Genomic DNA, 11189 nt, shown 5'->3' with positions numbered 1-11189 from the left:
TCAACTGCTCCCCGTGGCCTGTAGTTCGGACTTGTCTTTTCATTTGGGGCCACTTCCTGTCCGTCCTACGCAGCAAAGTGCGTAAGGGTGAGTTTCCTCGCCCCGAACAGTCAGCTGCTCTGTGTGACCCATGCAGGTGCTCTGGGCAACTAGAGACTTCACAGAGATGTCAGAGCTGTTGTCCTGCGTGTGCAGTGGCCTCATAGGACACCCCTCACAGGAGAACATTTCTGGAACTCTCATTTTTTTTTTTTTTTGAGACGGAGTTCGCTCTGCCGCCCAGGCTGGAGTGCAGTGGCCAGATCTCAGCTCACTGCAAGCTCCGCCTCCCGGGTTTAGGCCATTCTCCTGCCTCAGCCTCCCGAGTAGCTGGGATGACAGGCGCCCGCCACCTCGCCTGGCTAGTTTTTTGTGTTTTTTAGTAGAGACGGGGTTTCACTGTATTAGCCAGGATGGTCTCGATCTCCTGACCTCGTGATCCGCCCGTCTCGGCCTCCCAAAGTGCTGGGATTACAGGCTTGAGCCACCGCGCCCGGCCTGGAACTCTCACTTATCTGGAAAGGTATAAATAAGGGACCGGTCACCCCACTACCTTGAGTACCTGATTCTCAGTTGGCACCGAGGAGTGGTGCTCATTAGCTCATTAGCAGCACGCTTCACCCCAAAACACATTCTCGGCCTTGGTCACTTTTGAAAAGTTCCTAAATTATGGGAAACCAAGCTTCAAAATCTGAGCATTCTTTTTCTATTTTTCTTTCTTAAAAAAATTTTTTTTGAGATAAGGTCTGGCTATATTGCCCAGGCGGGAGTGCAGTGGCACGATCTCAACTCACCGCAACTTCGCCTTCCAGGGTCAAGTCGTCCTCTCACCTGAGTAGCTGGGGCTACAGGCATGCACCACCACACCTGGCTAATTTTTGTACTTTTTTGTAGAGATGGGGTTTCGCCATGTTGCCCCGACTTGTCTTGAATTTGTGAGCTCAAGCAATCTGCCCACTTTGACCTCCCAAAAGGCTGGAATTACAGGCGCGAGCCATGGCACCTGACCAAAAGTTGAGCACTGTTTTAAGGGACAACGGCCTTGAGAAACAGCAGCTGGTTTTATGTACAACACCTGTGAGGCATCCTTTTGTAAATATCTAGGGAAATGGACCCACATAGCCCGGGACGGTCATCAGCAGTAATGGCTGAAATGGGGGTCCTTTTAATTGCTAAAATAATTTATTTGTGTGCACAGTTGGAAAAGCTGATTTTAGAAACAGACTGATGGAAGACCTACTTTCTGTTTATCCTGACTGAAATCTGATAATAAGAGGGTGGAAGGGATTTTTTTTTTTTTTTTTAAATAGCTCTATGGTCAGAAGTCAGCCTAATTAAAAGCTAATATTCATCCATGTGGGCAATATAGCAAGACCCTGTCTCTACAAAAAAAAAAAATTTTTTTTTTTTTTTTTTGAGACGGGGTCTCTCTCTGTCACCCTGGCTGGAGTGCAGTGGCACGATCTCTGCTCACTGCAAGCTCCGCCTCCCCGGGGTTCACGCCATTCTCCTGCCTCAGCCTCCTGAGTAGCTCAGACGACAGGCGCCCGCCACCACTCCTGGCTAACTTTTTGTACTTTTTTTTAGTAGAAACGGGCTTTCACCGTGTTAGCCAGGATAGTCTCAATCTCCTGACCTCATGATTCGCCCGCCTCGGCCTCCCAAAGTGCTGGGATTACAGGCATGAGCCACCGCGCCCGGCCCAAAAAAATTTTTAAAAATTAGCCAGGCATGGTAGCACGTGCCTGTGGTCTCAGCTACTCCAGGGGCTGAGGCAGGAGGATCACTTGAGCCCAGGAGTTTGAGGCTGTGGTGAGTTATGTTCGTGCCACTGCACTCCAGCCTGGGCAACAGAGTGAGATCCCATCTCTTAAAAAAATAAAATTCGAGCTACGTGCGCACACGCACACACACACACACATTTTTAAAGGCCTTTCTATATTTTTGTCTTGTTTTGTTTTGTTTTTGGTAGACACCGAATCTTGCTATGTTCCCCGAGCTGGTCTCAAATTCTTCGGCTCAAGTGATCTTCCTGTCTAAGCTTCCCTAAGTGCTGACTTTTCTTTTTTGGATCATGTTGCTGGGATTTTTTCAGTCAACTGAAACTTCTTTTAAAATAAGTTTGGTGCCTTTGTTTGCTTTTCTTGTTGGCATGATTTTGCTGCAAACAATGTAAAACATCCTTGACCTTTTAGAAAGCCTAAAATCTCTGAGAACTGGTTCCCTGTGATGCCTTCCATTTCCCGCCGCTTGTGCTCCTCCTGACTTTTACCATCTTCAGTACCACATGGGAGACTTCTAGCAACCTGAGACCTCTTGAGGAACACACACCCCGTTTTGGGGGCTTCTGCCTTTCTCACAGAGTCTCAAGAGACTGGGACAGGCCCCTCTCAGGCCCAAAGCTCTGCAGTCTTTTGCACTGCATTGCCTGATCTCTTTGGCTTTGCGGGTTCCAGGGATTACTTTGTACTATGAGAGAGAACTTGACCTTCGTATGTGCCATGGCTGACAAGGCACTGGTGAAAGCTACAGTTTGGGCAGCAGCTGGCAGCAGCTGCAGTGAACCGTTATTGTTGCAGGGGCTACTTGTTTCTCTGTGCATTTGGGTAAGAAAGGTGCAGTTTGGGCCCCTGGAGGCTATGGGAAGACTTGCCACCAAGGGATAAGACTCCTAGGGGTGGTGGGCTGACCACAGGGTGGGCTGATTGGTGTGGGGTCACCCACCAGCCTTGGGAGAATGTCTTGGTAGCATGGTGCGCTGCAGAAACATTGCATGGCCCGGTCCCACGGGGTTTCTTCTCTTGGGGGACCTGGGATTTGGTGTAAAGATGGGATCCCGGATTCTTAAAGATCTGGATGCTCTGCCTTCCCGCTGTGCCTGCTCTTCACATACTTAAACATCAGGCCCTGAATACTGCAAATGCTTTCTGCACCCTGTTCACTAAAGGGTTCTACCAGAACACAACTTTCTGACATTTAGCTGGCTATTTTGAGACTCTTTGTAAAAGAAATGGACATCTATAAAGGAAATCTCCATTTCTAAGGACATCTCTTTCTCTAAACCACCAGAAACTTTGAGGATGAGGAAGATATTGACTTAACATTTATATTTACGTAACAAGTCTTACTTTTGCTTAAGATACTTTTCCTAGCATTTTTAAATTTTTAATTTAATTTAATTAATTTATTTATTTTGAGAGAGACAGGGCTTCACTCTGTCATGCAGGCTGGAGTGCAGTGGCACCATCATAGCTCACTGCAGCTTTGAACATGTGGGCTCAAGAGATCCTCCCACCTCAGCCGGGATCCCGAGTAGCTACATGCATATGCCACCACACCTGGCTAATTAAAAAAAAATTCTTTCTAGAGATGGGGTTTCACAATGTTGCCCAGGCTGGTCTTGAACTCCTGGCCTCAAGCAATGCAGTCTCATCTTGACCTAATTATCTGTGCTCTTTTTTGTCTCAGGAAATAACAGTGTTTAGCTCTAAGTTCTGTGCCTTTGAGATATAAATTTTCTACCTCGTTTCACCTAAGAATCATGTCTCTGGAAGTACAAGTTGAGGGTTTCTGAGCTAACAATTGTTCAGAGCAATGGAACAGGTAATCAAGAGACTGATAGTCTAAAGGGGGGCGAGAATCAATTTGAAAACTGGCAGATGAAGAATCTTATACCCCTACAGGATCTGCTGCTGTCTGTGTGTCTCTATGTCTCTATGTTTATGTGTCATATGCATGTGATATTTCACTACCAACAGGTATGAAACTGCTCTAGTTAATTAACCAATTCACCAATTAGTTACTTGGTTGAAAGAAAAAGGTGTTAAAATATTTTGTCAGAAAAATAGAAACCAACTCAACTACCTCTGAGTTCACATGACTTGAGGAAATCTCTGGTACGTAAGACTAGTTTGATATTGTTAGATGAAAACAACGGTGTCTTCTGATTGGTGAAATGCCTGTGTTTGAAACTTTGGGGTTCTCACTTATATGGTCACTGCCTTACATTTTCAGGCTGTAAAAATTATTGACAAGGAAATAACCTGAGATGATGGCTAGCTTTGTTTAATGGACAAATCAAGCATAATTGTTAAGAATGAGTAAAGTTGGCCGGGTGCGGTGGCTCACGCCTGTAATCCCAGCGCTTTGGGAGGCCGAGGTGGGTGGATCACCTGAGGTTGGGAGTTCAAGACCAGCCTGACCAACATGGAGAAACTCTCCTCTACTAAAAATACAAAATTAGCCGGGCGTGGTGGTGCATGCCTGTAATCCCAGCTACTCAGGAGGCTGAGGCAGGAGAATTGCTTGAACCCAGAATGCAGAGGTTGTGGTAAGCTGAGATTGCAGCATTGCACTCCAGCCTGGGCAACAAAAGTGAAGCTCTGTCTCAAAGCAAAACAAAACAAGACAACAAAACAATAAGAAGAATGAGTAAAGTGAATGTAAATGGGATAAAAATTTATAAATGAACTTTTCATAGTTACAAAAGTATTTTTACTTTTTCGTTTGTTTTTGAGATGGAGTCTTGCTCTGTCACCCAGGCTGGAGTGCAGTGACCTGATCTCGGCTCACTGCAAGCTCCGCCTCCCGGGTTTACGCCATTCTCCTGCCTCAGCCTCCGGAGTAGCTGGGACTACAGATGTCCACCACCACACCTTGCTAACTTTTTGTATTTTTAGTAGAGATGGGGTTTCACCATGTTAGCCAGGATGGTCTCAATCTCCTGACCTCATGATCCGCCCTCCTCGGCTTCTCAAAGTGCTGGGATTACAGGCATGAGCCACCGCGTTGGGCAGTATTTTTACTTTTTTAAAAATAGGATCTTGTGCTGTTGTCTAGGCTGGAATGCAGTGGCGCAATCATAGCTCACTGCAGCCTTGAACTCCTGGGCTCAAGTGATCCTCCTGCCTCAGCCTTCTAAGTTGCCAGATTTGTAGGTTCCATTGCACCTGGCTGAAAAATCTTTTTCAGTAACTTAATATTAAAATCACGTTAGGTTAAATTAATAGGTAATAATTGTATTAGTCTGTTTTCACACTGCTGTAAAGAACTACCTGAGACTGGGAAATTTATGAAAAAAAGAGGTTTAATGGACTCACAGTTCTGCAGGCTGTACAGGAAGCATGACTGGGAAGCCTCAGGAAACTTATATTCATGGCAGAAGGTGAAGGGGAAGCAAGGCACATCTTCCCATGGCACAGCAGGGGACAGAAAGAGAGAATGAAGGGGGAAGCACTGCACACTTTTAAACCAGCAGATCTCGTGAGAACTCACTCACTATTGTGAGAGCACCAACGGAGAAATCCACCCCCATGATCCAGTGACCTCCCGCCAGGCCCCTCCCCTGACACACGGGGATCACAATTCAACATGAGATTTGGGTGGGGACACAGAGCCCAACCACATCAATCACAACATGTCTGAAGGTACTTTCTATTTTTTTTTTTTTTTTGAGACGGAGTCTCGCTCTATCGCCCAGGCTGGAGTGCAGTGGCTGGATCTCAGCTCACTGCAAGCTCCGCCTCCCGGGTTCACGCCATTCTCCTGCCTCAGCCTCCCGAGTAGCTGGGACTACAGGCGCCCGCTACCTCGCCCGGCTAGTTTTTGTATTTTTTTAGTAGAGACGGGGTTTCATCGTGTTAGCCAGGATGGTCTCGATCTCCTGACCTCGTGATCCGCCCGTCACGGCCTCCCAAAGTGCTGGGATTACAGGCTTGAGCCACCGCGCCCGGCCGTTACTTTCTATTTTTATTTTATTTTTTGAGGCGGAGTTTCGCTGTGTCGCCATGCTGGAGTGCAATGGCACGATCTCAGCTCACTGCAACCTCCGCCTCCTGGATTCAAGTGATTCTCCTGCCTCAACCTCCCAGGTAGCTGGTACTACAGGCACGCGCCACCATGCCCAGCTAATTTTTGTATTTTTAGTAGAGACAGGCTTTCACCATGTTGGCCATGATGGTCTTGATCTCTTGACCTCATGATGTGCTCTGCCTTGGCCTCCCAAAGTGCTGAAATTACAGGCGTGAGCCATGGCGCCTGGCCGCAACATGTCTGAGGTTACTTTTAAGTGAGTTAAAATACTGAAATAATCATTAAACACAATTTTAAATTGATATATTTTGGCATTGTATTTTTATATGGTATAGAAAAGTTAAAAATACTTAGATCTGTTAATAAGCAAAAAATTGAGGAAACATCTTCCTAAACAATTATTAAATGGGCCGGGCACAGTGGCTCACACCTGTAATCCCAGCATTTTGAGAGGCTGAGGTGGGCAGATCACGAGGTCAGGAGATTGAGACCATCCTGGCTAACACGGTGAAACCCCGTCTCTACTAAAAATACAAAAAAACTAGCCAGGTGAGGTGGCGGGTGCCTGTAGTCCCAGCTACTCAGGAGGCTGAGGCAGGAGAATGGCGTGAATCCGGGAGGTGGAGCTTGCAGTGAGCCGAGATTGCTCCACTGCACGTCCAGCCTGGGCAACAGAGTGAGACTCTGTCTAAAAAAAGAAACAAAAAACAAAAAACAAATTATGAAATGGTTTTCTTCTAAAAACACTGATACGAAACAGTTCAAAATTACTTCCTAGGTTTTTCAGTAAAATTAAGGTTCCTGACTTAGAATTGTAGTTAATGCACTTTGAGAGACCAAGGCACACAGATCACTTGATTCTAGGAGTTAGAGACCAGCCTGCGCAACATGGTGAAACCCTGTCTCTACACAAAATACAAAAATTAGCCAGGCATGGTGGTGTGGGTCTGTAGTCCCATCTACTTGGGAGGCTGAGGCAGGAGGATTGCCTGAGCTCAGGGGGCGGAGGCTGCAGTCAGCCGAGATTGCAACACTGCACACAGCCGAGATCTTGTTGCCTGAGCACCAAGAGGGAGACCCTGTCTCAAAACAAACAAACAAACAAACAAACTGTAGTTAATATATGTAATTAAAACTATTAGATGTAAAAGAAACAATTCTGAATACAGAGCATGTAAGAAAAATAGGTTATGTTTTTGGTAAAGATTATAAAGAAGGCATGAAAATGTGGTTTTTGCCAGGCACGGTGGCTCATGCCTGTAATCCCAGCACTTTGGGAGGCTGAGGCGGGTGGATCATGAGGTCAGGAGATTGAGACCATCCTGGCTAACACGGTGAAACCCCGTCTCTACTAAAAATACAAAAAATTAGCCGGGCGTGGTGGCGGGTGCCTGTAGTCCCAGCTACTCTGGAGGCTGAGGCAGGAGAATGGCGTGAACCCGGGAGGCGGAGCTTGCAGTGAGACGAGATCGTGCCACTGCACTCCAGCCTGGGCGACAGAGCAAGACTCTGTCTCAAAAAAAAAAAAAAAAAAAGAAAAAGAAAATGTGGTTTTTGTTATGGGAAGAGTAAATTTGTCTAGAGGTTTTTTAAGGTTAAGCTGAAGGGATAAAAAAGAATGATAGATAAAAATGAATGGATATAGAAAGCTGTGGAAAGAGAATGGGGAAAATTGTGAGAGGTTTTAAAGGTTTACTGGGCCAGGTGCGGTGGCTCATGCCTGTAATCCCAGTACTTTGGGAGGCCGAGGCGGGTGGATCACCTGAGGTCAGGAGTTTGAGACCAGCCTGACCCAACATGGAGAAACCCCGTCTCTACTAAAAAGACAAAATTAGCCGGGCGTGGTGGCACATGCCTGTAATCCCAGCTACTTGGGAGGCTGAGGCAGAATTACTTGAACCCAGGAGGCGGAGGGTGTGGCAAGCAGAGGTTGCGCCATTGCACTCCAGCCTGGGCAACAAAAGCGAAACTTCATCTCACAAAAAAAGAAGATTTATTGGCCGGGCATGATACCGCATGCCTGTAATCCCAGCGCTTTTGGAGGCCAACGTGGGTGGGTCACTTGAGCCCAGGAGTTCCAGACCCGCCTGGACAACATGGAGAAACCTTGTCTCTCTCTGAAAAAAAAAAAAAAGAGAAAAAAGAAAAAAAGATTGACTGACATCTTACCTTGCAGAGTGCAAGCTGGTTGGGATTGGAGGGACTGGCATTCCCATTGTGTTCGCAGCCTTCCTCTGTCTTCCAGACTGTGGAACGCACAGGTGGGATCACAGAAAACTCATCTGCAAAGCTAAAACCAACTTCTAACTCTCCCTGGTGTAACGTGTTTCCACTGTGGTGCTTAACTTGGGTTCTACCCTGTTTGGAAAACTTCAGCTTTTTTTTTGAGATGGAGTCTCGCTCTGTCGCCCAGGCTGGAGTGCAGTGGCGGGATCTCAGCTCACTGCAAGCTCCGCCTCCCGGGTTTACGCCATTCTCCTGCCTCAGCCTCCGGAGTAGCTGGGACTACAGGCACCCGCCACCTGGCCCGGCTAGTTTTTTTGTATTTTTTTAGTAGAGACGGGGTTTCACCGTGTAGACCAGGATGGTCTTGATCTCCTGACCTCGTGATCTGCCCGTCTCGGCCTCCCAAAGTGCTGGGATTACAGGCTTGAGCCACCGCGCCCGGCCGGAAAACTTCAGCTTTTTCGCTTTGAAATAATACCAGGAAGGCCCTGTGCCTGGATGAAAGAGCCTCCAAACCAGCTCCTTTTAAGGGCGATATTCTTCATTATTGCCAAGACCCTATAGAGCTTCTCATTGCACATTCCAAATTAATTAAGGATTCTGTTAACAGCAAGTTCTCAGGAGATGAAGATATGAAAGATCAAGGTCTCCAACCTGGAGATTTTATGAGAAAAGCATCAAATATGCTTCCTCCTGGGACCACACCAGGCAGCCTCACCAGAGATGACGTTTTCATCACTGGAGAACTTCAACATCTTGTTCTTCAGGCCAGGACCAGAAGGAGACCAAATAGGTATCTGGTTACCTTCAGAAATAGAAGCACTCTTCAGTTCTAGATTTCAAATTGTTAATAGTTGCCCTTATTTGTGTCATATTTTTCTTTCTTTTTTCTTTTTTTTTTTTTTTTGGGCGGAGTCTCACTCTTTTGTCACGAGGCTGGAGTATAGTGGTGTGATCTTAGCTCACTGCAACCTCCACCTCCCAGGTTCAAGCGATTCTCCTGCTTCAGCCTCCCAAGTAGCTGGGATTACAGGCGCCTGCCACTAAGCCTGGCTAATTTTTGTATTTTTAGTAGAGGCGCAGTTTCACCACATTGCCCAGGCTGGTCTCAAACTCCTGACCTCACGTAATCCGACCGCCTTGGCCTCCCAAAATGCTGGGATTACAGGCATGAGCCACCACGCCCGGCCCATATTTTTCATTCTTAAATTGATTAGGCTTTGTGTTTCTGGATGTCCAAAGTCAACCAAAAAACCCCGAGGATGCTAGCTAGATGCTCAGAAGCCATCCAGCATACGTGGCTCTTTTGTAGCAGATGGCCTGACAGACCCTGTGCCAATCAACCTTGGCCTTGAGGCCTCAAGAATTATTTAAGCGCCCACCACACCTCTCCTCTTTCCCCCCAAGCGGGGTGAGATGGCCCGGGAATGAGCCTTCCCAGCAGAAAAACTTACATCTAGAATGTCAATCATCACTGCTTTGAGAAGAGAAAGACTTTGATCAAACACGAGAAATGAGAAAAGAAAAACAGTCTAGAGCATCCTGAGCTATGCGGGGTACCCAAAGATTATCTGGTCCAGGGACACCTGAGCACAGGGCCTCAGTCCCGCCTCCCCACCCACGCCTGGGGCAACTGCTGGAAGGCATTTTGTTCTTTTCTTTCCTACATTGTCCGCCTGGCCGCCTCAGCGTCATCTTCATGTTCCTGGAATTTGTGACACAAATAATAATGCACACCAATCAATAGCTTATGTTGAGTGCAAATTCTTGGTGAACTTAGGAGCTGCGTTTTCGTTTTTCCTTTAAAAACGCACTTGCAAACTGCTGCGAAGGAGAGCGCGTGCATTCAGACCAACTTGAGTCTGTGCTTCCACGCTGCAGTCCTCAAACTTTGCCCCAACAAAGTCTTATTTCTATTCGTTTTGCCTGTTTTCTCCTTTAGGTTGAAAAGCTGACAGCGGGGCCCAGACACTGAGAGGGCGCCTTCCCAGCCTGACTTCCCGCCCCCTCCCCCCCCCACACCCCCCCCCCCCCCCCCCCCCCCCGGGCCCGTTCACTCGCAGTCGGGGCTGTGGACCAGTTCAGCCATCCCTCCCCTCCCCACCAGGGCGCTGTGGCCTCACTCCTACGTTCACGGGCAGGCTCAGCCCCTCCTGGCAGCCGGGTGACCTCAGCTGCCCCGCTGGCCTCAACCCCACCGCACAACGCAGGCTGCCGTACCCCAGACCTGGCCCCCTGGCCCCGTCCCGCCCGCGCAGGTCGGGGGAGCTCCGCTCGGGCAGCTCTCGGGGTGGTGCTGGGAGGCCGCGCAGAACCGCAGGTGGCCAGGTTCGCGAAGCGCCGAGAATGGGGTCTGTGGCCGCCTGCCCGCACCTGAGTTCCTCCGCCCCAGCCTGCGGCGTCTGCAGGTCCCGCTCCGCGCCGAGTCCCCGCTGCACCTGCACCGAGGCCACGGGGCGCATGCGCGGCTGCGGGGACCGGGGGCCGGGGCGGGAGGGGTCCTGCGGGCCCCGCATCCCCATGCCCACTGCGGGGCTCGGACAGAGGGACGCCACGCCAGGCCGCAGACCCCGCCCTTCCACGTCCCCCCACTCCGGCGGCCCGTGCGGCTCCAGACGACGCTTCCCGGGGGCTCCGGGCCGGGGCAGCCGCGGCGCCCCCTCCCCAGGTCCACCGCGGGCGCCGCTTTCAGACAAAGGCAGGAGACCGAGCAGGACACGCTGCCGTGTCTGCTCCGGGCGGCCGCGGAGGAGGAGAAGGACGTGGCGCCGCCGACGCCGGCGGCCGGGCCCGGGGTCTGGGCGCTCCCAGGCGCGCGGCGTGGGAGCGGGGGGCGGGGCGGGCGGTGCCCATCACGCGCTCCGCGGCCGGGTCCCGAGCCCCGCTGGGCGCCCAAGGGGCCAGGAGCCCCCGCCTGCGCCGCCACCCCCGCCCGCGCCCGGCCCCTCGCGCTGCCCGGCCGCCCCGTCGCGCCCAGCGAGCCACTCGGCGGGGCGGGGGCGGTGTCTCCCCCACCCCCGCGATCACATGGTGACCCCCGGCAGCCAATGCAGTGGACGCTAGGACCCTGCGGGCCGCGGGCGCCGCGACTGCACCGGCGCCGCCGCATTATA

General features: G+C 50.0%; 1 protein-coding gene across 1 annotated transcript in view; it reads left to right on the top strand.

Annotated features, from left to right (window-relative positions):
- Positions 1–8799: 8799 nt before the first annotated feature.
- The window catches only part of NAT8L (N-acetyltransferase 8 like), a 12951-nt gene continuing 10561 nt past the window's right edge, over positions 8800–11189 (top strand). The window contains exons 1-3 of the mRNA XM_026449437.1: positions 8800–8869; positions 10140–10240; positions 10335–10871. Coding sequence (XP_026305222.1) covers positions 8800–8869; positions 10140–10240; positions 10335–10871 — 708 coding nt within the window. The remainder of the gene's footprint in view (positions 8870–10139; positions 10241–10334; positions 10872–11189) is intronic.

The sequence above is a fragment of the Piliocolobus tephrosceles genome, chromosome 3 (genome assembly GCF_002776525.5).
Source record: "Piliocolobus tephrosceles isolate RC106 chromosome 3, ASM277652v3, whole genome shotgun sequence".
In the NCBI taxonomy this organism is placed as follows: domain Eukaryota; kingdom Metazoa; phylum Chordata; class Mammalia; order Primates; family Cercopithecidae; genus Piliocolobus; species Piliocolobus tephrosceles.
The sequence above is the reverse complement of the archived record's forward strand: the minus strand, read 5'-3'. Positions and strand labels throughout refer to the sequence as shown.